Genomic DNA, 24,688 nt, shown 5'->3' with positions numbered 1-24,688 from the left:
AATGCCACCAGCTCTGGGCTCCAGCAGCACCACTGGGTGCCTCTGTGAGAGCTTTTCTTGCTGCAGTCATCACAGCAATCATTTTAGGTGCTTGAGGTGTTTGAATTCCAGGAGCCTGTGGAAACACCTTGTTTGTGGTGGAACAACAAGGGTGACAAGTCAATCTCTGGCAATTTGTTTGTCTGAGTTTGAGATGTGGTGTAGACCAAAGACACTGGTTCTGCTTCTGGGTCCTGGAGCTGCACCACAATGACACATTGGGAATGCATCAGCTTTCAAAAGGAGAAAAGTACTTCCTGATTTACCTAGTTGGCAGTTTCTTTGCAGTTTTGGATCTGTTTTGGGCTCTGGAAATGTTCTGATCTGCAGCCTTCTATTTGAGCCCTGTGGCTGTGACACAGACTGGCTGATGTGACAGATGGTCAGGTTGAAGTCATTGGAGCCATTGCAGGCTGTGGGAAAGGAATCACCAATTGCAATAGTTACACCTTGTTGCAGTCTGGGGGGTGTTTTTTACCTGTATTTCCCTCTTAGAGGAGAAACACAAGAAAACAATAGACAGAGGAGTAGTTTGAGCAGAGGAGGATTGTATAATAAAGGATATGAATAAGGCATTGTTTGGTGGGGAGAAAAAACCTGAGCAGAAATCTTTGCTTCAAAGAATCTTCCCAACAAAGTTGTCTGACACATGTAACTTCAAGCTGAAATTCTTCTGGTGAGCTTTTAGGCTACATGGAAGATTTGGGGGCACAAGTGCTGTTGCTATTTCTGCCAAAAATTCTTTGGTTTTCACGGTCCTCAGTTTTTTGCAACCTCACAGTTGTGTGATTGAACTCCTCGTGATTAAGGGCTGAACTTGTTGACCAAAACCCGAGCACATAAAGGGACATTAGTGTATCTGAGACTCATATCTGATGAAGCAATTTGAAAATAGAGGGAATGCAATAGTAATTGTGGGCTGGGTTCCTGCTTCATACCCTCAGATGTGCTGACAAAATGGTGGAGGCTCAGATATCTTGCCCCTGAAAAGGTTATTTTGTCATTTGGGCACTAATCAAGTTGACAGGAGGCAAATCTGAGAGGCTGGTGGTATGCTGAGTAGTGACTATTTTAGGCCTCCAAGACAGTTAAAGTTCCCTTATCTTGGAATTAAAGCCTAATGGACTATTGTGATATGGGATTGATGAGACACTGTGAAGTCTGATAGCTAAGAAGGGATTTTGGCTGTTACTTGAACTTTAATTCTGTGGGTATTGACTGGCCAAGCTATTCTACAAATCCTTTGTGGGTCCTGAGTTTAAACTTTGTCCAAGTCTGAGTTTTGTAAATGTGTTGGCAGAGACCAAAGCATTGGGGTGAAACTGAGGCAAAGTGCTCAGGATTTTGTTCAGGAAACAGTACAAAGACACAGATAATGAAATGTGTCACAGGGGTTCTCTATTTATACATCATTTTTAATGACTATAAAAAAAGGAGTGTTTTTTGACATCCATAATAACAAAGTATGTTCTTGAAGTCAGAATGCCACGGGGGTTGTTGCCTGACATGCTGCTTTTGTTTGGCAGTTTTTGTGTGAGTTTGGCTGTTTACAGCTTTTGGGCTTGCCTGTCATTCACGGTGTTCTTGCCAGCAAAGCAAAACATCTCCTGGCTCAGAAAGCTTACACTCAGTTTTGTTACACAGCTTAACTTTGCCTTAGAAGCAAAACAACGTGATTTTGTTGTGGGCTCCTACAGAATTTACTTGTTATCCTGTCTGCCTTTAATGGTATTTCCTTGTAGGAGATCAAGGCCTTTAGTCAACATCTCTATCTTTATAATTTCTCAGTGTTTAAAAATGATAGTGGAGCTGAATACAGTTCTATATATGTCTGAATCTCAGAAAAAGAGAGTTCTTACGAAGGGTTTTAACCCATAATGTTTAAGGACACTGCCTGGGAGTAATTGGGACTTTTCTTTTTCTGCTGGAAGGAGGCAAAATATGGCAATTTTGAAACCAGTACTTGAAACACAATATTCATCTACTCTTCTAACATGACAAAAGTAATGTTTTTTTTCCCTTTATGGTTGCAAAGGCACTGATCTGTAATGCAGCACCTTGCACCCAGAGGATTGCCAGTCTTTCTGTTTCAAAATCCATGTTGCAAAGCTGAGATTGTGCAGCCCAGCTGGAGTCACATGTGCTGACTGCATTTAGGGGCTGGAATTTGGCAGGAGGCCTGTGCTGCTCAGCTCAGATCTGATTGCAGATGGGATCTGTTGGAATGATACTGCCAGGAGTTCTCCAGTGGACATGGGAGAAGTGGGGGTGGGAGAAGGGAAGCTAATGGAGGAATTCTTAAAGACAAGAGAAATTAGAAGCTGCAAAATTCTGCTATTTAAGTTAAACTGAGAATGCAAAATACTTTCCAAAGAAGAGGTAATGCCACCATCAAATTAGTGACTAAAAAACTATATCAAAACAGTAACTGAGTGGGATTAGTTTAAGAAAAGGCCATCTTTTTTTATAATTATCACTTAGAAACCACCTTAAGAAACATAAGGTTTATTTTCAAAAGTACCTGCTCTGCAAGTGGATTCAATTGACTGAAATGCTTTGTTTTTATTTGGAGTTCTGTTCTGAGAGGATGTTCCTTAAATTACTGAATAGGTGATTTTTTGTGGCCAAACGCCCGAGTAGCTTTTTGAAATCAGTAATACAAGAATAGTTTGGTTTAGAATCATGGTTTTCAGCATGAGTATGTTTTGTCTTTAAGTCCTGCTTTTTCCCATTTTTCTTGAGAATGATTTCCACCAATGTACCTTCCTCACAGCATATTAATTACTTATTGCCTGTCCAGTTAATTAATTGCTGTTTTTGTGGTGAGTGGGAGAAAGATTCTGCTGTGTGATAGTTGGGGTGAAAGCTGAGCTATAGATCTGAGAGTGTTTTGTGTGTCAGTAGTTCTCGTGCTCATTCCTGTTGGGCTTTTCAAACGTAACAAATATAAACAAGGTTGGCAGCTGCTGCCTTGGGTTATTGAGCTGAAAAGCGAAGCTGTTCTGTGCCTAAAGACTCCCTGAGTATTGTGCTTTTCCTGGCTTGTTTTTTGTTTGTTTGAGGGTTTGATTTTTTTTTTTTAATTTTTTTTTTTGGTGTGTGGAAGTGTTTTCATAATCCTGTCTGTAAATAAATAATGCATCAATAAAAACAAGTGAAGACGAAGCAGAGGCTCAAGGCAGTAACTACAAGATGGCATTTAGATATTAATCATACTAGCAGAGAGCCCAGCTAGCTGCTGCTTTTAAAAAGCTAATAAGTATGTAGAAAACTAAACTAATGAAGCAGGGAAATAAGGAAGTGTCCTACTTGGAATATGTCCTATGCAATTGATGTTGCATTAAATGTGCATGAATGAATAGATGAATGAAAATAGGTTTTAGCATCTTGTGTGTGCCAGTGAGAGAATAAAGCAAAGTTCTCAAACTATAGTTCATATGAGATTATTGTATTTTCTGGTTTGCCACAAACCATATTAGTGCAGAAATGCACCTGCACAGTCCAGGTTCTCTTGGAAGGAGGGAGTGCCACTGGATCCGTGGGTTAGGATGGAAAATGAGCAGTTTGGATTTGCACTCAGCAATAGTCTCTGCGTGTCAGGAATGCTGGAAGGTTTTTTGTGGCTGCTGAAGGTGCTGGATGTTTAATAAAAGTAGGCCCAGTGGAGCAGTCCCATCTGCCAGCAACAACAGCTCCAGCTGCTGCTGTGGCCATATGGCAGCCAGGTTCTCATCCAGGCATCCTTGGCATCAGAGAAACTTGGGAAGGCATTTTGGAGTTCATTTGGAGAGTTTGAAGGGAAAAAATAATATTTTTTGTAAAAGGGTTGGTTTATTTTTTTTCTTCCTGAGGTTTATAAACCTCTGGTTTAAACTTGAATGCTTAAATAAATAAAAAATTAATAGAGAAACATCTAAGTTAATTTTCTGTTTGGTTTTTTTTTATTTCCTTTTAAGATGTGTCCTGCTTTATGCAATTATTCTGGAGCAAATTAAAAATGCATGGGAAAGCAGGACCGAACTTAAAAGGCTTTTGATTTATTGCATGTTTGTCTAAACCAGTGGTATTTGAAATATAATACAAAAGTCAAAACTATTGAAAGGTTTATAGAGCAAGGTAACCTCATCAGTAATCCAGCCAGTTCTTTATTGGTCTACATTGACAGGGAATATTGATAAATTTTGCCTTTCTCATTGTTGTGTAGCTTTAAAAAGTAGTAACCTCTTTCAGAAAAGCTTTATCCTAAGGGGAAAAAAATAGGGTTTGCTGGTATTTTTCTTTTTAACTCTTTTCTTAAAGAGGCACTGAATGGAAAAGAATCCCTGGGGGGTGTGTGTGTGCCTTGAGGAAGATAAGAACTTGGAGGGGTTTTTGTCTAAGCAGAGTTTGAATAGTTTCATGGAAGAACTTGTCTTGTGGAAATAGTATTTAGTCTAAATTGCTGATGAAAAAAGTCCTTATAAGAAACTGGCTTTTATTTATGACTGAGTACATGTAGGAAGTAAAATGATGGGACAAAATTTTACCCATTTTTGACCAAGATGGACGAGCCACCTTCACTTAACCTGGAAAAGGAACATATATAAATTATATGTGTTAGAAAAATAGCATGGGCTACTGAGGTAGGAGAAGTGAGCAAAAGAGCTCATTGTAGTTGTCTTACCTAACAAACTTACTGGTTTTCTCTCCTGATGAGACATTTTCAATGAAAGTTCAGAATAGGTGGGATGATTAATTTTCATAGATAGATTTCAGTCTTGACTCTAAATCTGTCTTCTGAAAATAGTATTTTTAGATATCTCAAAAAATAAGCATCCCCCATTTCTGATGACTCGTGCCTGCCAAGAAAGCTTTGGTTCCTAAAGCATTCAGCTTTTTTTTTTCTTCCTTTTAAGTGTTTCTGGTGTTTTTTACTTGTGACTTGCAGGGTGAGGTTGTCTTGGGCAAATAAACAGCAATGCAGGAATGTCACTTAACCCTTACCCTGATTTTTCTGGTTTGTAAATCCTTGTAAGTGGTGCAACCTAAATGAATGCCTGTCCAATATGATAATAGTGCCCTGCTTTCATGGTGGGTGTGTTATCAAAACAGGCTGATGGGGAGATAAATTGTGTCACGTGGAGGATGCATGAATGGTCTTGTGGTTGAGGTTTGAAAGACAAGTCAAAGAGGTCACAATAGCAGAGGTTGCCCAAACTGTTCTAGTGACTGTGCTGTTCCCAATATGAGCATTAGAGCTCTCTGTGTTTTAGGGATTTCTGTGGCTTGTCTTAGTCACTGTCTCTGGATGCCCTACAATGTTGACAGCTCCTGTGTTTTGCTACAAGTCTTGAATATTTTTTTGGAGAAGAAATAAAAATGTGGAATTTCTTAAGTGCTTGGTTTGCCTTCTAAAGCCTTTCTCATGATGGTATAAAAATAACTTGAAGTGTTAATTCAGCTCTGTTAAAAAAAAAAAAGAAAATTTATTTTGGAAGATGACTTTGGGGAGATGGGGGAAGATGAACATTTAATGATCTTTAAATGTTAGAGATGCAAATACCAGGCCTGGAGCAAGACTGTGGGATGACTGGGATGTTCCAGCTGATGTTAAATGCAGTTGGACTACATTATGTTTGGAGTTAGTGTGGAACCAGAGCAGAGGGATAATGTTGCTGATGAGCCTGAACAGTTGTGTCAAGTGAGAGTTCACTGTGAGATGGTGCCACCGAGTCAGGACTAGGCCTTCAGAGGGGATTCCTTTCATCAGATACTTAAATAACCTGCCACCTTTGAGCATGCAAGTGGAAGTAAAGAGAATGCAAATTGTTAATGGGAAGCACTTTAGGAACTGGATATTTTCACTGCACAAGTCTTTTTAGATACGGTCTTCAGAACTGACTGAACCGAAATGCTTAAGAACTGATTCCCCGGGATTCCAGTGCTCCGGGGTGTTCTCTTAATGTAGTGCTGCCTTGTGTCTGAAGGTCAAGATGGTCTTTGGAGAGGCCTTGGCTCTTGGAGAGATGTCAAACCAAAGCAGGGGGTGAAGGGAGATGTTTTACCTGCCCTGAAGCAGCAAAGGTGAGCACAGAATTCAGCCTGAGCGCTCCCCCTACACGGCCCTGCTGTGCTCCTTCTGCAGGAGCACATTCCCAGGTAACCCCCTGGCAGTGGAAGCTCTGGAATGGTTTTGGGTCAGCTCTCCAGCGAAGGGAGAACAGTGTGGTTGGAGTGGCTCCTGCCTGGTGCAGAGCCTGCTGGCATCTCCAAGAACACCAGCTGTAGGGGTGGTATTTATAGCTCTGGGATCTGGAGGAGCAGCTGAGGATGAGAGTGGCTTTCCAGCAGCTTCTGTGAGCAGCGTTTGCCTTGCCCCGGTGCTGCTGAGCCTCAGGCCCTCCCCCAGCCAACCTTTCTCCCAGTACAGGGCTGAAATTCCACAGTGGGGAGAGAATCCGGTTGAATTCCAAATGAGCTGTTCTTAGCTTCTGCTTGGTTTCCTTCCCTTTTAATGATTTGAAAAATGCAAACAATGCTTTGAAAAGCCAGCGCTGCTTCTCGGGCTGGAAGTGTCCATTTCCCTTCATTTATCTCTTATAATAACAGCCCTGAAAGTCTGTCTTCTAAAAGCACTCTGGCCATAGATCTGATTGCAGCGTGTGCCCAGGGAAGGAGCCTGTGTTAAACGTGTCTTTGTGGTGTTATTCACGTTCCAGCAAATAAAGAATGCCTGCTCCACCCTGCTCTCCGTAAGAAACATGTTCCCATTGTTGTCATTCCAGTCTACAGATGGCACAGATATATTTTCCAGACCCGTGGTTTTTAGGAGACCGTGTGTTTAATGTGAGTTTGGTCTTGTGGGGTCAGTTCTGAAAGCCCCATATTTTTTATATGGGTTGAATTGTTTATTCAGGCATCATCAAATAAAACAACTGCTTATATTGATTCAGGTAGACTTTGGAGAATTCAATAGAGTTTGAATTCAGAAATGAATTATTGGGTATTTATTTCCCCAGAAGTTCTGTCTAGACCAGCATGTTTTGTTTTTTTTTAAATTTCTGCCTATTCCTTTAGTAATGATGGCAGGACATTGCCTTTCTTGCTACCTTTTATCTCTGGGTGTTGGCATTTGCTGGGAGTGTGTGTTTGGGGTGGGTTGATGCTGCCACAGAGGGAATAGTTGAGGCTGCTGTGAAGCCTCTTTTCCTGGGATGAAATCTAATTTTTTTTCCCATGTAGAAATTGCAGAGGCTTTGTGCCCTCAGCACTGCCAGATGTGGGAGCAGTGTGGGAATGGCAAAGGTACACAACAAAGCAGGGCTGTGTTGCACAAATCCAGGAAGGTCGGTTTTTCCAGTTCCATACCTGACTCCCATCATAATTGAGTTCTATTTCTGATTGGCAATTGATTATTTTGAGGTTTTTTTATTTAAAAAATCAGTCTGTCTGTCCCCTCACCCCCCCTTCCCAGCACAGACTGTGTACCAGCTAATCCCAGGATTTAGCCCAAGTTAATTCTGTCTGCTGGTGTTTCTGTGAAGGGCAGACTGCAGCAGGCAGTTCTCCTGGAGCTGCCCAGGGTGACTAATGCCTGGCATGTCTGATGGCAGAGTGCCCTGCAATATGACTCTGGGCACTGGCAGGGGTGGAGCTGGGCACTCAAGTGACTTGACTTTAAATGCACTGAGGGATAAGAGAATAATTTCAACTCTTGCCTCTTGTGTGCTTTGTCTCTCTGTTCCAAGAGCTTGTTAGAAGGAATTGTGTGGATCCCCAGATCCTGGACTGCAGATAATTTCCAATCTGCCAAATTTGTGACTGCTGAGGAGCAGAGCTGACTGGGATGAAAGCAGATCAGGCTTGGACTGCAAATTCAGTGTCATAATCTGATAGGAGTTTGGAGTGGTTAAGAAGCACTTTTAGTCATTCTTTGTGCCTGCAAAAATATTTATGTGGCTGAGTAGATGGGAATGGAATGAGGGGGCTGATCTTGGCTAAGTTTCCTTGCTTTTGTGGTTTTTTTTTTTCCTCCTCTCTGTAGGCTTCCCACTGTCTGTTTACTTGGTTAGTTTTAATGGAGGATGGAAGTGTTAAGTCCAGAAATGAAGGCTTGAAATGGGAATGTGTTTGTGTGTATGTTTAGGAAGGGGTGAGAAGACAGAGATTGCTGCTTCCAGTTGGAAATACCCTGGAAGAATTTAACTTTGCATCAGCTCTCAGCTGTACTCCACACTCTGGTTATAATTGTAAAATAAAGTGCATATTTGACCTGTGCTTTTTGAATTTCAGCTTCAGAAAATCCAGATTGGATTCTAAGGCAAAAAATTTCAATGTCCAAAATGACAATAGGAATGCAAACTAATGCATATTACAAAATATATGGGTACTGTTTCAGTGGTGAAGTGGCTCTTCAAGGATTGCTACAGTTTTTGCTAAAGTTGAAAACCAGGGGTGAATTTGAGCTCATAGATTGGAAAGGTTGAAAATGTCTGTTATTTTTGTGCTAGCTGATAAAGCAGATGGTGGATGGTATAGAAAATGTTAATTAAGGAACAAGTGGGATGGACTGTAGCAGTAAAAATGCCAAGGAATGAAGTTGCCTGTTTAAGTTAAAATCCAAATGCTTTGTGGAGCTTGCTCTATTGCTGTTGGTATAGCACATCTAAAATTATAATTTTCATTGATTGTGCTCCTGCTTTCTCCTTTTATGAGGCTGCACTGCTCCTCCTATGTACTTGTCCTGTACAAGGACTAATTAGTAAAACTTTTTGGATCTTATGCTAAAAAAATTTAGACTATTTGGTGTGAGGAAATTTGTTTTAAAATGATCCATTTCCTCACCATTGGGTCAGTGAGATATAAAACTCACATTTGTAGTTACAGGTATCAAAACCCCACCAAACTTAAACAGCTGAAGAACTAAAAAGAAGTGTTTAGGTTGTTTGAGCTCCAGAAAATATGTGGATTACTCCTGCTTAGAGGAACTTTAGATGGCATGAGGCAGCTCTGCATGGCTTCCTGTATAACTGTAAGGAGAAATAAGCTTTTAAAATACAAGCTGTGTCTCTGGTGGGGATGGCAGTGGGTATTAAATCAGCTGCTGTTCACACAAGGTGCTTTTAGTTCTGCCAATTTATGACGTGTAATTAATTTGTCTATTTGCTTACAAAGGTAGAAAACAGATTTTAAATATTATGTCTTAAGGTGAAGCTTATTATTCAAAATTTTCAGAAATTCATAATTCAAATAAAGAGAAGAAATAGTGTGGGCATTTATCTCCCTCAACCAAATCAATGATTGGATATTTTGAAACTGTGAACGTTCCCTTGCCTTTTCCTTGGCCTTCCATGCTGAATGTAAAGGATGGACATTAACCCACCCTGTGCTTGTTGCTCTGATCCTGGAAGAGGTTTCAGGCCCTGCAGGAGGAAAAGAGGATCTCCAGCTTGTTCCATCCTCCCCACACCGGGGCCATGTGTTGTCCTTGCAGTAGCAGCGCTACAGGAGACAGCGAGTTGGGGAAATATCCCTTCCAGTTTCTCTTTGATGCAGCAAACTTAACTTGTGGAAAACTGCAAGATTCCCCATGACCTACTAAGTTGGCTCTTGGTGAAGGAAGGGGCCTGCAAAAGGGGTTGAGTTTCCCAGGACCTGGCTAACTCCGACACTCCGGGCTGCTCCGGTGCCACGCTGATGGCAATTATAGCTGCAGCACAAAGCTTTAGTGTCAGTTTGCAAACACAAGAGTTAATTGCCACATTGGACCTTTGCAATAGCAGATAAACAAATTTATTCTGTAAGATAAAAAGGCCATTAATGTGTTCCTGCTGTGATCCGCTGCCTTATTGCCTCCCTCGTTTCCTGGGGCTCTGTAATTAAACCATTAGTGTGAGGACCATGCGGGGAGGCTGCTGTGGGGAGAGGAGATACAGGACGACCTATTTCATCATTCACTCATACAAATCACCTCGGCCTTGCCTGGTTTCAAAACCAAACAAAGTAACTGAAAAGCTTTTACTGTTCTTGTGGATATTAAAGACATTGGAAACACTCCTCTTCCTCTTTTATTTCTATTTGTTTCCTTGTTCAGCTGAAAACACAGTGTACTGAGAAACATAGTACATATAATCAGTATTGCTGACTCAGTCTTAATTTCTGCAGCATCATTTCAATTTTTTTTTTCCTTCCCCAATTTGGCATATGAACTTTTAGGACAAAGCTTACCTGTACTATAAGAAGCCTTTTAATTTCTTCAGCGACACAGATTTCAGGGATTTTCTTGTCCCTCCAAAGGAGATGCTTGGTGCAAAAGACCCCTTCAGGTTAGAACTGTTACTTCACTTGCAATTCCTGGTTTCTGAGCTGCCTCACCATCTTCCTCCAGGGGTTTCATCTCACATTGTTACATCCCTGAGCACTTGGTTTCAAACTCGGACCACAGCAGACATCACTGATGTTGGCAGCACTCACTTGGTGCTCCGTGTCCCAAAGGAAGAGGGTTTTAGTCCAGCTGAAAGCTGCTGAGGTCATACTCTCATGTCTTCTCCCTTGGTCAGCTCTGCTGGATTCATTTGTAGACTGGGAATTCTGTGAAACCAGTGGTTCTGAAAGTGGAGGATGTAACTGTGTGCAGGGAATGAGGGATAAATAGGCTCCAGGCTTGGCCCAGGAGCTGAGTGACAAGGCTGTGGCTGGATCCCAGTGCTGAGGGACAGCATGCAGAGTTCCTGGCAGCAGGGAGCTTTGCTCTGGCCCATTCCTGCTGCAGTGGAAGGGTTTGGCCAGGCAGCTGCATTCCCAACCTCTGACAGAGCTGCTTTCTTGCAGTTAAACTCCCTTTCCTGATACACTTCTCGAGATATGCTTTGCAAAAACATACATCCTAGAAAGTGGTTTTCAAAACAGCGAGCTGGATGTGGAGCTTGGCTTGAAGAGCCAAGGAAAGCCTGTCTAAGAAAATAACAACAATAATAATAAATAATGATTTAAAAAAATGGGGCAGAGTGGAATGACTTGCATAAGTGACAGAGCCTGAACTTTACTCTTCACAAATGTGATGGATCAAATTTAAGCTGAAAGCAAGTAGAGTGAGGTAATGGCAAGCTTGTAGTGCTTTTGCAGGCATTAATTGGAGATTGATTTTTATTTGTACTGCTCTTTTTGGGTAGGAACTTCCAGGTACAAGGCATTGCCTCTTCCTTACCTTTCAGAGCTTCACATCAAATGTGAAATTAGAAGTTGAATAGTAGCAGTCTGGAACACACTGCAAGGAGAGAGCTGATTTAACTTTGGGGCAGGGAAGTTGGCTTGTGGGCTTTGTTTTTTGTTCTCTTTGGAGAATTTTGTGAGCTGTAGCTGCGCTGCTGTTTGGGCAGAGCCAATAAAGGGAAGTTCCAGCCATATATGATCTCTTGGGTTACAGTCTGTTCTGTGTTGGTGCCCACGTTGCTACCCAAAGCCACAGGCATTTTTGCAAGTTGATACTGTGCTGGTGCAAATGATTCATTGGCTTTGCCTGTCTGTCAGCTTTTTAAAGGCAAGAATGTCAGCACAAGGTGCATCCAAGTGAAACGGAGTTGGCCACGAGAAATAGAGTAGCAACTGTTGCTATTTGCAGTCCAGACAGTGATCTTTTCTCCACACTGTATAATTTTGGACAACAGCCCTGCTCAGGGAAACAGCATCTGGTAGAGGAGTGATTTGATTTTAATGGGGGTTCTGTAACCATGATTTCAGAGGCTTGGGTGAACCAAGATGATGAGTTTGTGTTTGGAATGGTAAGAGATGTGGGGGAGGGAATTTTTGTTTATCACTGAAGGAAAGCCCCTGTTTCTCAAAGAAAAGCCTAACTGACATGAATATGTGAGGAATAAGCATCTTCTGTTGAGGATGAGTGGTATCAGGATGTAGATCCTCCCCAGGAAGGCTGCTGACACCTTTGCATGGCTTCTTTTTTTGTGGACTTCGTTTGCACTTATCATAATTGGTGTCTCATCCCCAAAGGCAGATTGCTGCATTAGGTGCAGGTGGGTGTGTGTAAATCTAAGGTGATTTATCTAATTTTGGCACCCTCAGGACTGGGCCTTTTTACAGTCCTTACACAGATGATGTTGAAAACAGCTGCTGGAAATAACAGATTTAAGTATTTCCAGCACTGTAGTACCCAAAAGAAGGAAGCAGTAGAGATTCACTTCTCCAACAAGGGCTGTGCTTATAAATTATTGGAATACAGAGACTACAGACATTAAAATGACAGCTGGATCCATCGTTACTCCCCTCCAAGCAAAGGTTATAGGAAGGTGCTTTGTAGCTGGGAAGGAAAAACCACCAAAACACCAACCTAAAGGTGCCTGGCAAAGCTTTCATTAATTGTGGGGAATACACAGAATTTTGTTTAGCAACCACATATTCCTTCTGGGAGGTTTTTTTTCCTTGACTTACTTGAAATCAGGCCTGCAGAAATCCAGCGTGAGGAAGCTGTGAGTCTTTTGCTTCAGCCTTCTTACTCCTGTGCAGTGAGGCAACTCTGAATACTCAGAATCACAGACTGTGGGTCAGCAAGCTCATCAACTGTGCTCCTAAATGTCAAGTTAACTAAGAGTTTGAATTTTGTTTCCTGTAGGTATTATCAACCCAAAGAACCCTAAGGAAGCACCAAAGTCCTTCAGCTTTGACTACTCTTATTGGTCCCACACATCGGTGAGTGTTTTTCCAAGAAAACCTGGTTTTGCTGTTGTTTGGTGTGACTTAACTGCATTCCCTCTGATCAAGGCACCCCTGTCAGATGTTTCTGCACTCTCTCACCCTCATTCAGGTTAAAAGCTTGTGACTGTGTGTTGTGTTGCCCTCTCTGGGGAGAGCAGAAAGCTACAACCAGCTGTAAATATTTGAAAGATAGTGTGAGCCACAGTTAATTCAGTTGTCCTCTTAGACAAGTGACAGTTGCTCGAGTTCTTGCAGCTCGAGGAGGGATGTTGTCTGTGTTCCCTTGGCATATCTGAAGAGGCAGTGTGGTGATCCATGTTTTCAGTAGCTGCAAAAGCAATAAATTCTCATCTGGCTCCTCTGCCCCACCCTCCTGTGAATCGGTGCTCAGCTCTCACTGACTTCCAGTAATTGTTCTCCAGCAGAACTCTGTTGTTCTGCCACCTACTCCTCCCCTGCACTGTTTTCTAAAAGATATATAAAGAAGGGATAATACATTTCTCTGGGATTAATTTTAGTAACTCGTGTGGTGAAATAAGACTTAATATTTCTGAGCAAATCTGTGGCCAACAAGATTGTTTTCAAGACAAAAACCCCTTCACCTCCCTTACTGCTCCCTTAGAGCAGCCCTGTGAGTTGATTACAGACCAGTCACAGGAACACTGTGAACATAATGCCTGAAAATAAGCAGATAAACAGCATCAAGGAACAGAGGAGGTCTGATAAAATCTTGATCCCAACATTAGAATGGTAACACAGCTAAATTTGTCCTGATTTCGGGAGCAGGTAATGTTCAAATCCAACATTTCAGGAAGCAAGAGAATGCCAGATTTAGAGTAAGATATCCCCACAAACAATGCAGTGACATGGTCATTGTCATTCTTCTCCAGCTTGTGCTAAAAATGAGCTGATTTACCTCTTGCTGAGGGATTGATCCACAGGATACAAGTTGAAAAAAAACCCAGTTGCTTTTGAAATCTTACTGGAATGGTGGCTGAGTCTGTGTTTATGCTGTTTCCATTTCTTTCCAGCCTGAAGATCCCTGCTTTGCATCCCAGAGCCGTGTGTACAATGACATTGGGAAGGAGATGCTCCTGCACGCCTTCGAGGGCTACAACGTCTGCATCTTTGCCTATGGGCAGACTGGGGCTGGGAAATCCTACACCATGATGGGCAAGCAGGAGGAGAGCCAAGCAGGCATCATCCCCCAGGTAGAACAGAGCCCAGGAAGGGCATTTGGTTTTTTAGGATCACAGAATGACGGTATGGTTTGGGTTGGAAGGCACCTTAAAGATCATCTCATTCCAACCTCTGCCACGGGCAGAGACTCCTTCCACTAGCCCAGGTTGCTCCAAGCCCCATCCAGTCTGGCCTTGGACACTTCCAGGGATGGGGCAGCCACAGCTTCTCTGGGCAGCCTGTACCAGGGCCTCACCACCCTCATAGTGAAGTCCTTCCTAAAACCTAATCCAAATTTCTCCTACATCATCTTCAGACACACACTTGCTGATATGCCATTTTTGTATTGCAGTAACAGTTAGCAGAGAACTGCAGCTTACTCCTATTTACAGCACAGAATGATAATATTGGTGAAACCCAGAGCAGTTGTTGAGATCCCAGATAAAATAACGTTGATAGTGATGTAGAATTGAAATTAATTATCCTCCCAGTGAGGCTGCATGGGATTGATGCATTAGGTTCTTTTTCTTCCCCTGCCCTCATTCTAAAGCCATTTCAGTGACATGTCATAGTAGTTACTTGTTACTCCTCAGAAAGGACTGATTTCTGACTTGGGTTTAATTTCTTCCCAGCTGTGTGAGGAGCTGTTTGAGAAAATCAATGACAACAGCAATGAAGAAATGTCATATTCCGTAGAGGTGAGTGTGATAAGTGATGAAAGGATGTCTGTGTGCTGGACATCAAACTGAGCGTGGGTGCTGGGTTATTGATGTTGCATTAGGATGCTGATTTTTGATGGATTTTATTTTAAAAATTTTATTTTTTTAAGCTTTATGTCTTTTCTCTGTTTCATGTTTGAGGCAAACATAAATAAAAACTTTGTATGACTTTTTTTACCCCAACAGAAAACTAGTTTACCTTTCCCTGTGTAGTTATTCTGAAAGAAATGATGGGCTGAAGAACCTAAATGTTTATTGTCAAAAGACTATAGCCATAATTTTTAGAATCAAAAGTGGCTTCTGCATACAGAGAAACTAATTTTTTTCTGTCTTAAGTCTGCTTTGAAGGTTCATAAGAGGCTCCTTGGAATCAGACTCCTCTTGCCCTCTGTCTTGTTTATTGCTTTAGGAAGCAGATTTGCTGCTGTGTCATTAAGGGATGACTGGGAACTCCAGTGCACAGTTTTTCATTGCACACCAATGTTTTCTGAAATGGTTGAGGGATTTATACATGGATGCAAGGCCAGCAGCTTATGTTGGAGATCTGATGCATGAGACTTGTGACTCTTCTTCCCTCTGCCCGTGTCTGAGCTGTTAAATGAAGAGACACCCACCTACAACTCTGCTGTGGTGGACTGGGGGAATTTCTACCACTGGCACACTGAAATGCTGCAGAGGAAGCCTTAAGAAACACTAAATTATCCATGCAAATTCCTGTTTTCAGGTGAGTTACATGGAGATTTACTGTGAGAGAGTCAGGGACTTGCTGAACCCGAAGAACAAGGGCAATCTGCGGGTGCGAGAACATCCTCTCCTTGGGCCCTACGTGGAGGATCTGTCCAAGCTGGCAGTGACATCCTACACAGACATTGCAGACCTCATGGATGCTGGGAACAAAGCCAGGTGAGTAATGGGGGGGTTTTTTATATTTTTATCACTGTGATGCATTGGCACTTCAAAAAAACCCTCTCATGTAAATGAGGAGTATTATTGAAATCAATGCTATTAAAAGGCTGGTATTGATCTGTGTGGTGAAATAGTGCTGCAAATCACTATGTAGACATTTAAAGGTTGTAATGAGACTTGAGATGAAGTGTCTAAATAGTTATACCAGCATTTAGTTTTTCCTTTGCTGAGCACTGTATCACTATCCTGGTATAAATAAACATGTGAGCTCAGTCCCTTCTTTCCTTCATTCAAGTGGTCAGGACTAAAGTTGGCATTCCAGCTTTAGTTTCTGGTTCATTAGTAGTTGTTTCCATGTCAGCTGTTGGCTCCATTGAACAATGTGTGGGAAAGACTCACAGAAATGCTGCTCACATTTCCTTGGGTGTTTGCATGTGAGGTGGATTATCCAGTAAAGATTGAGAAAGCTCTGTTTAAACTCTGATTAAGATGGGAGTAGCTCAGGAGTGAAAAAATCAAAGAGTTTATTAGTGGGATTAGGTGTGGCTTGGTTTTGCTTACAGGGCAGAACATCACCTGTCCAGCCTCTTGCTGCCATTGCTCTGCAGCTGCATCCAGCCCTGCAGGAGTTGTGCTTTTCTAAACATGCCCATATCTGTTCTCATTTCAGGACTGTGGCAGCCACCAACATGAACGAAACCAGCAGCCGCTCCCACGCTGTGTTTACAATTGTCTTCACTCAGAAGAAACACGACACAGAGACTGATCTCTCCACAGAGAAGGTGTGTTACAGATCAGTGGTTTTGTGTCTGTTCTTCACTTAATCTTCCCTGCAGTGACTTATTCTTGTTGGCAGGATGATGAGAAAATGAGAATTGCTTTTTTTTTTTCTGGTGGTTTAAGGGTGAACTTGCTGTGTGCCTTGACAGAGCCCATTTATTTCCTATGGGATTTTGATTGTAATTCTAAAAACAACTAAATGGGGCCCATGTGCAGGAGGAGAATATATAGATTAGGGAAAAATATGGCCTTAAGGACTAGGTTCTGTGGGGAGTGATACATGAAATAAAAGAAGTTACTTTTCCCCAGTCTTGTTCCCAGAACTTTCAATGGTTTTGCTTGTCAATACAAAATATTTGCCTCGTTAGTTCTTTCATTTGGGCACAGGAATTGGGATGAGTGAGACTTAGGCACTTTCTGGAATTAGCATGTTAAAAGGAAGCACACTGTTTAGCATGGAACAGATTTTTGTCTTTTATTACTCTGAAATAAAGGTGTACCACATGCAAAAGGAGCTGAAATACAGGTAGTGTTCATATTTCTGAGCTGACTGCTGTGGACAGACCTGAAAAAAATCATTTATTGAAGAAAGCCTCCTAGATGATAAGACCCTGTAAAATTAATTATCAGAGGTAGTTGTCATTAACTGACCAGCCTCACTGAAGCCACAAACTGCCAGTGCTTTATTGGTGGTGCCACCAGAGCCAAGATAAAGTGTGGTTTCTCTTCCTTTGAGATACTTGTGTTATCTGCAGCAGTAATGCTTAATTCCCTTTGACTTCTGCTCTGTTCATGTGAGACCTCATTCTCCCTTTTGGGTATAGTGATACTTAAACCAGGACATAATCCCAGACACTTCTTATCCCTAAGAGAACAGCATCAAGCTAATTGCTTGTGAAAGCTGTTTGACTGCAGCTTTAAGGACACTGTGGTGGTTTTTGAGTCAGTAGAGTTGTTCCAACGCCGTAGAACTCTTTGAAGTTTTGGTTTTGCTCTGAGTCTCACGTTGCTGTGCTTTCCCTCTCCAGGTCAGCAAGATCAGCCTGGTGGATCTGGCTGGGAGTGAGAGAGCTGACTCCACTGGTGCCAAAGGAACCCGGCTAAAGGTACTGCAGGGATGGGCAGAGAGTGGGAAGTGGGTGCACAACCATCATGTCCAGCCTTTGCTTTACAGATGAAAAGGAAAAGAAAGGATTGCTCTTATAAGTCTGGAAAAAACAGTTGCAAAACTGAAGACTACAGAGATTGATGGCTGAACAGTTTTAGTTACTGTATAATATTGTCCTCTGTTTTTTCAGGAAGGAGCAAATATAAACAAGTCCCTCACAACTCTGGGCAAAGTTATTTCAGCGCTGGCTGAAGTGGTAAGTGCAGCATTTACTTACCTGCAACAACCTTTGCACAGCTGGTAAATCTGAGACAGCAAAATCCAGGGAGTACAGCAGAACCATTCACTGTTCTTGGCCTCACATTCCCAGCCCAATTAGCTGTGTGGATTTTGATAGATGAAAGTGCTGATGCTCTTCTGTGGAGGTCATGCATGGCAGAACCTTGATTTGTGGGCAGATTGAAGCATTGTTTGTTTAACTGTGAAGAAGCCTTGCAAAAGAAGCCTGTGTTTGTGTAGAAGACCTGTTCATGTAGCAGGTTTTTAGTTCTGCAGAGCAGTAATAATTTTATTTTTATTTGAAAGAATAATTTTAGAAAACTAACTACAGCTTTGTTGTTAAAAATTATAGAAATACCAGTGTAGTATTTGATTATCACTGGCTTTTTTTGCAATGGCAAGACTTAATAATGTGTTAAGTGAGCATGTATTGATCCAAGCAAAGGGTTGTAGGTTTAGAAAAGTACTGTGTCTTTTACTTTGATACTCAACTATTATTAAAAAAACAAAAAACCCAAAACAAATAAATTATTGTTGCTCCTTTTAAAAGAGAGTTTTCAACAGCTGGACAGGCCGAATATGCTGAAGTGCTTTTTAAATTTCTCTTTTTTTAATTGAAACAATTCTCATTCATTTGGGTTGTCAAGAAGAGAAAGTATTGTTCAAGCTAACGTGGAAATTACATATAAAGCTCTGTCAAGAAGCTCATCCTGTATCTTCTTCCTCTTTCTTTAATGCTTTCAACTTAGGATAACTGCACCAGCAAGGTAGGATGGTCTGAGTAGTAGCAGATGTTGTTTTTTTTACCTGAATGTAAGGTTTGCTACTTCAATTTTCTTGGAATGGTGTCAGAACACGGAATTAAATATCAGGAAGATATTTTTCACACGCAGCAAAACCTCTCTGAAGGTGGAACATCAGGAGAGTTCTCTGAGCTGCTTCCCATGATCTGTTGAGGTGTCTGAATCTGGTGCAGGTTATCTAATACCAAACTGAGTCATCACTTGTACAACCGAGGGTGGGCCCCCCATGGTTGGGTGGCATTTGTGTATATTGTCATGGTCCTTTCAATACCCATACTGTGAATTTTATGTCCTAAATTTTCTGTTCAGTGTCTATTTTTCATACTGTGTTATTCCTTTGTAGAGTAAAAAAAAGAAGAAGACAGACTTTATACCCTACAGGGATTCTGTACTAACGTGGCTTCTCCGGGAAAATCTAGGTATGGCTCATCTGTCTTCTGGAAGGAGTCTCACTGAACTTCCTGACTGCTTTTAAGTCACTTCAAAATTGTATCAAGTGCTATGTTAAATATTTTTAGTACTCTAATCTGAGTTGTCATAGTCTCACCTTGTGTTAATGTTACAACTCTTTCCTATGATTTCTGTGTGTTTCTTGGCAATGGAGACTATAATTCTATATTTGAATTCTATAATTTCTTGAAAATACTGATATTTAGTAGGTAATTAGGGCCTGGGTGGTGCACTGTTGTTTCATCTAAAATCTTGCCTGTTCACTCTAGGTGGTAACTCCAGAACTGCAATGGTTGCTGCTCTCAGTCCAGCAGACATAAACTATGATGAAACTCTGAGCACTTTAAGGTACTTTCTGTGTCTCTGAGATGGATGTGGGTAACTGCTCTAATGGCCATATTTTGTCCTTCAAACCTTTGGGTTATTATACTTTGAGAATATCTGTGGGGAAGGAGACTGTGCTGGCAAGACCTCAGTTACCCTAAAGAGGAACCCCAATCTATAGGGAGCTGGGGATTTATTGCCTACCCTTAACTTGAAAAGTCAAACTCATCTTCTCATATTGGTGTGTAAGAACATACCAACAGTGTTGTCCTTAAACTTGAGCATATTGGTCAAAGCACTGGATAAAGGACAAAAAAGTTGTCTGTCATACATATTGTTAATCCATCTTGAACAGAACTTGTCTTTTTTGCTGCCGTACCCTGTGCTAAGCATGAATTCAAACACATGGCTGAATATAATCCAGCCACATAATCTCCTCTGCCATCCAGCTGCAAGCTGAGGGGGCTCTGTTGTGTCTTGCTGCACTGCTGGGTGGCCCAGCAGCAGCTCCCTGGTGGCTGGGAGGGTTCATGGCTGTGCTGCGGTTGCAGATACGCCGACCGCGCCAAGCAGATCAAGTGCAACGCCGTCATCAACGAGGACCCCAACGCCAAGCTGGTGAGGGAGCTGAAGGAGGAGGTGACGAGGCTGAAGGATCTCCTGCGTGCTCAAGGGCTGGGAGATATTATCGACAGTAAGTGGATTAAACACACCCTCACCATCTTGAGCTCGGCCTCTGCGGCAGAGGAGGGAGAGCTGGGCCTGGGAGAGAAAGGGATTTAAAGCACGAGATTTAAATATAGGTGCTGATATGTAAGATGGGACATTTTAGAAATGGCAGCCTCTTGTGTCTTTAAACAACCAGGATTGTCTGTGGAGTTGCCACCTTCAAACTCTCAAGGAAAAACAAGGAGTTTGAGTTTCCTATTACTGTGGAAATGCTTTTGTGTAATAGAACTTACCCATTCAGGAGATGCCCTGGTGAGTTATGGAGGGCTTTTTGTCTGGCTGCCAGTGAAAGGAGTTGAGATAGAGAAACTCAGTTTCATACTGAGAATAAAAAGCATCTTTTCTTCCCCCTTAAAGGGTTAGGGTTATGGGTTGATACCTGGCTTCAATGCCATCCTCGCTCAGAAAAGGAGACAATGGCTCATGTCAGACAATGTCCTGAGTGACAAATCATTTGTCATCTTGAAATAGCTGCTAAACAGCTGCTTGTGAATAACTAATGAATCCATTTGGGAGGTTCTGAGTTAGGTTGGCAGAGCAATGTTGTACTGATCTGCTTTGCCAGCAACCTCTTAAAGCACCAGAGCACACTTGTGCCCAATTTCCTTGTCCTCATTCCAAACAAAGCTAATGAACTGAAACTGTAGCTGCTGCATTCTGCTACAGTATGAGCAGTGAATTCATCCCTAGTGAAGGAAATGCCCATAAAAACACACAGTGTGCTCCAGTGGATTTTAAGATTCTTTGACTTAAAAAACAAACAAACAAAAGAATATTGCACTTGTTTCTGATCAGAGCTTTTTATCTGTGAAGCAGAAGCCCTTACTTAGTCACAGGCTGTTTAAAGACGTGTAACATGTATTTACCTCTTTGTTTGCTTGTTTTCAAGAGGATGGGGCCAGAAGACAATGAAATACAAGTGTTTTCATGCTCAGTACAGTCTGTGGGTTTTGGTTCTAAATCCAAACTGAAGAAACCGTTACTGAAAAACTGTGTTTTGTTTCTTTAAATCTCAAGTAGAATTCTCTTCCCTTCCTGTGTCGCTAGTGAACCTTCAATTTTGATCCTTCTTGTATTTTCCCTCCTGCTTCCTTTCAGTTGATCCAATGGGAGATGAATACTCTGGAAGTGGAGGCAAATGTGTGTATTGTGTGGTTCTCTCTTTAACCTGCTTTCTCTGGGTCAGCTTTTAACAGAGCTTTGCATGCCAGCATTTCTCACAGGGAAATCCCAGACAGAACACTCACTGGAATGCAGTGCAGTTCCATGAAAACCAGCCTCACCAGCACTTCTTAGATTGAGTCCACAGGCAAAAAACAGTGCAAAGTTTAAAATGCAACATATATCTGTTGCTTTCTTTGTGCCAGAATATAGAAGGGGGAGTGGTAGTTCTTCAGTGTGTTTTCATGACAGTGAACAGTTTAGATTTGAAGTAGAAAATCATCTTCTCGAATCTTTACCCAGTTACTCAGTTGAGCAGTTCCTGCTGGCATTTTAAGGGCTCTTTTCCAACTAGAAATATTTGTTTGAAATGTATCAGGTGATGAGCTCAAGATAAAATGTCCAGTTCCTCCTGGACACTGAGATTTATTTATTTTGTATAGTCCTTTAAAAAAAAGAAAGAGGTTGAGCGTCCTATACTGATGAAGGTCTTGAGGTTGAATTCAACTTGAGGTTGAATACTTGCAGGTGATTAATTTGATAGGGTTAAAACCAGTCAGCAAGGAAGATTTTATTTCTGTTGGTGTTTGCTTCCATGAAAGGGGAATAGATGGAGTCCATTGCAAGAGAAGTGTATTCCCTGGCAATTTGGGGTCAGTAGACTCTTTAAACTCTTTCAGTCAGTCTCCTTCGCCCTCACTCAGTATCAGCTGAGAGAGATCTGTCTGATATTTCCTAAAATTAAAGCTACTGGTGGTGTAAAGACTCATCCTGGCCTGTCTGACATTCTGGTGCTGCTTCCAGTGTGTGCCATGTGCTGGGGTGGGAGCGGAGCCCCCGGAGCAGTGTGTGCATGGGGTGTGTGCATGGGGTGTGTGCAGGGCTCATCTGGGGCAGTGTGTGCATGGGGTGTGTGCATGGGGTGTGTGCAGGGCTCAGGCTCTGGGGCAATGTGTGCATGGTGTGTGTGCAGGGCTCAGGCTCTGGGGCAGTGTGTGCATGGTGTGTGTGCAGGGCTCAGGCTCTGGGGCAGTGTGTGCATGGTGTGCAGGGCTCAGATTTTGGGGCAGTGTGTGCATGGGGTGTGTGCAGGGCTCAGATTTTGGGGCAGTGTGTGCATGGGGTGTGTGCAGGGCTCAGGGTCTGGGGCAATTGTGTGCATGGTGTGCAGGGCTCAGGCTCTGGGGCAATGTGTGCATGGTGTGCAGGGCTCAGGTTTTGGGGCACTGTGTGCATCGTGTGCAGGGCTCAGATTTTGGGGCACTGTGTGCATGGTGTGCAGGGCTCAGATTTTGGGGCAGTGTGTGCATGGTGTGCAGGGCTCAGGACTCAGCGACTGCGAGTGCCCCTTCCTCTCTCTGCAGGAGTGCATGGCCTTCTGAGACTTCATCCCTGCTCTGTCATGCCTGCTTTCCTCATCCCAGCAGCATTCCCTTCCCTTTAACCTGCTTTTCTTCTGCTGAACTCCCACCCCTGCCTCCTGTATTTGCAGATGGTGGTTTTCAAACTGACTCGATGCAATCCCCAGTTCCATGAGGCTGAAAGAGCAGGCTGAGTGTGCAGTGAAGGAGGGCAAAAGGCTGCCAGTGGCAGGGCTGGCCAGGGGAGGAGGACAGGAGATGGAGGAGGACAGGGAAATTTAGGCATCTCATTTTTATAAGTGTGATGCCCTTGTTTATAACTTTCAAGGCCTGATTTGACCTGTTCCTTTCCTGAAGTTACTTATTTCAAAGGATTTGCCTTTGAAATAGAATTTAAAACTATTAAAATATTGGAACAGAGCTATTCTGTTGTCTGATATTTTCATGGTAGAGGATTTTTCTTTAAATGTGTAATTATTCTGAGCATATTGTTAACAGACATATGGAAGACAAATTAAAATAAATTTCCACTGGATATTTGTCCTTAAATCATTCAGGCAGCTATTCCTTGTTCTCTGTTTATCAAGGTGTCATCTTTCAAACCTCCAGGTTTTCGGGCTACAAAAGCTGCCTTATTAAAATTTAGTTGTTTGGGTTTTTTTAAAGGCCTTTCTTATTTAAACTGACAACCAAAAAGCTTTAAAGCACCTTCTGAAGTATGAGAGCGTTATCAGATATTTCACTCAGATATGTTAAATTTCCCTTTTTCAGATAAGGGAGGTTAAGAAGGAACACAATAATACTGAGAACTTGTGTTCCCTTTTCCCTGTCATGGGCTGGCAGGTGATTCCCATCCTCCCCAGGGAGAGTTGAAGGAGGGGCGGTTCTTTGTCCTGTGGTCTGGGTGCTTCCCACAGAACCACTGCTGAGATAAAGATTTACTTACTCAGCATTTTAGATTGCAGGAGTCTGGAAGAGAATGTTTTGCTGAGTTTAAGGGGTTGGTGTCTCTTCTGAGTTCAGCCCACAGTGTCAGTTATCTGCTGAGGATCTGAACCTGGTCCTGCTCTGAGCTCTGTGCTGCTCAGCTCAGTGCTCAGTGAGGAGTAGGATGGTTTCTTTTTGCCAAGTGTGTAGTTGGTTTTTCAAGCTTTTTGGATCAGAAGGGTTTATGATGCAGTCCTTCCTAGTAAACTCAGGGTCTGGGCTGAGTTATTGTGTTACTAGTATTAAAAGATTTGTTTCAGAACTGCCATCTAAAAACTACAAAACTTGTCTTGTTGCTGCTTAAATGCTTTCCTCTTACACTGGTATTTCCTTCCTTTCCTTTTTCCTTTTTCCTCTTCCCTCTTCCTCCCCCTTCCTATTTTCCTTTTCCCCCTCTTCCTGCCTTCCCTCTGTCTGTGTGTCTCTCTCCCAGATCTGAAAGATTTTCAGAACAATAAACATAGATACTTGCTAGCCACCGAGAATCAACGTCCTGGCAATTTTTCCACAGCCTCCATGGGGTCCCTCACTGCATCTCCATCCTCCTGCTCTCTCAGTAGTCAGGTGGGCTTAACATCTGTGTCCAGTATACAGGAAAGAATCATGTCCACACCTGGAGGAGAGGAGGCCATTGAGCGTTTGAAGGTAGGTTTGGAGGAGGGTAAATGACACTGAGCCTGGGAGAACTTCCATGATAAATAGATCCTGTCTCTGCAGGATGTTGTCTGAAACCCACTTAAAAAGGGCACTTAGTGGTGGGCTAGAAACTGGGTCCATGCACTACCTTTGCTTTTAGAATTATTTAGGTTTAATTGTAGCCTGGAGCTACGATTAATTCTAAATTAAATTCTTGGGTTTTATTTATGGGCCCTCTGCTGCAGTGCTAATTATGGAAAATTTGATCCTAAGTGTAGACTCCACGAGGCCTGGGCAGCACTAGTGTGGGCCAAGTCTGACTTGCAAATGCACTCAGCTTTCAGAAAAGCAAATTACCCCAAAGTTGAAAAAAAAGGAGGAAGAATAATCCTGCCAGTGTTGTCTTGGCCCAGCCCCCACGGATTAAAATGTGAAGCACAGAAGGGCAGTGCTTCCCCCAGACAATGGCAACCTTGTCCCAGCCCTGCCTGCAGCTGAACCTCACACAAGGGCAGCACAGGGAAGGATTTCTGGATTTTT

At 42.4% G+C, this 24,688-nt stretch overlaps 1 protein-coding gene across 7 annotated transcripts in view; it reads left to right on the top strand.

Annotated features, from left to right (window-relative positions):
• KIF1B (kinesin family member 1B) overlaps positions 1 to 24,688 on the top strand; it is an 81,033-nt gene that overhangs the window by 1,439 nt on the left and 54,906 nt on the right. For 3 of the 7 annotated variants that reach the window (XM_018079409.2, XM_018079407.2, XM_029962443.1), the window contains exons 2-13: positions 12,644 to 12,720; positions 13,758 to 13,937; positions 14,538 to 14,603; positions 15,349 to 15,527; positions 16,201 to 16,312; positions 17,339 to 17,416; positions 17,609 to 17,674; positions 18,844 to 18,919; positions 19,220 to 19,298; positions 19,826 to 19,968; positions 21,102 to 21,143; positions 23,946 to 24,157. In XM_018079409.2, coding sequence (XP_017934898.1) covers positions 12,644 to 12,720; positions 13,758 to 13,937; positions 14,538 to 14,603; positions 15,349 to 15,527; positions 16,201 to 16,312; positions 17,339 to 17,416; positions 17,609 to 17,674; positions 18,844 to 18,919; positions 19,220 to 19,298; positions 19,826 to 19,968; positions 21,102 to 21,143; positions 23,946 to 24,157 — 1,310 coding nt within the window. The remainder of the gene's footprint in view (positions 1 to 12,643; positions 12,721 to 13,757; positions 13,938 to 14,537; positions 14,604 to 15,348; positions 15,528 to 16,200; positions 16,313 to 17,338; positions 17,417 to 17,608; positions 17,675 to 18,843; positions 18,920 to 19,219; positions 19,299 to 19,825; positions 19,969 to 21,101; positions 21,144 to 23,945; positions 24,158 to 24,688) is intronic. The other 4 variants (XM_008928723.3, XM_008928722.3, XM_025895871.2 and 1 more) reach the window with 2 other exon arrangements.

The sequence above is a fragment of the Manacus vitellinus genome, unplaced genomic scaffold (genome assembly GCF_001715985.3).
Source record: "Manacus vitellinus isolate BGI_N305 unplaced genomic scaffold, ASM171598v3 scaffold_46_pilon, whole genome shotgun sequence".
Taxonomy (NCBI): domain Eukaryota; kingdom Metazoa; phylum Chordata; class Aves; order Passeriformes; family Pipridae; genus Manacus; species Manacus vitellinus.
Note: the sequence above shows the minus strand (reverse complement) of the source record. Positions and strands in the feature narration are given on the sequence as shown.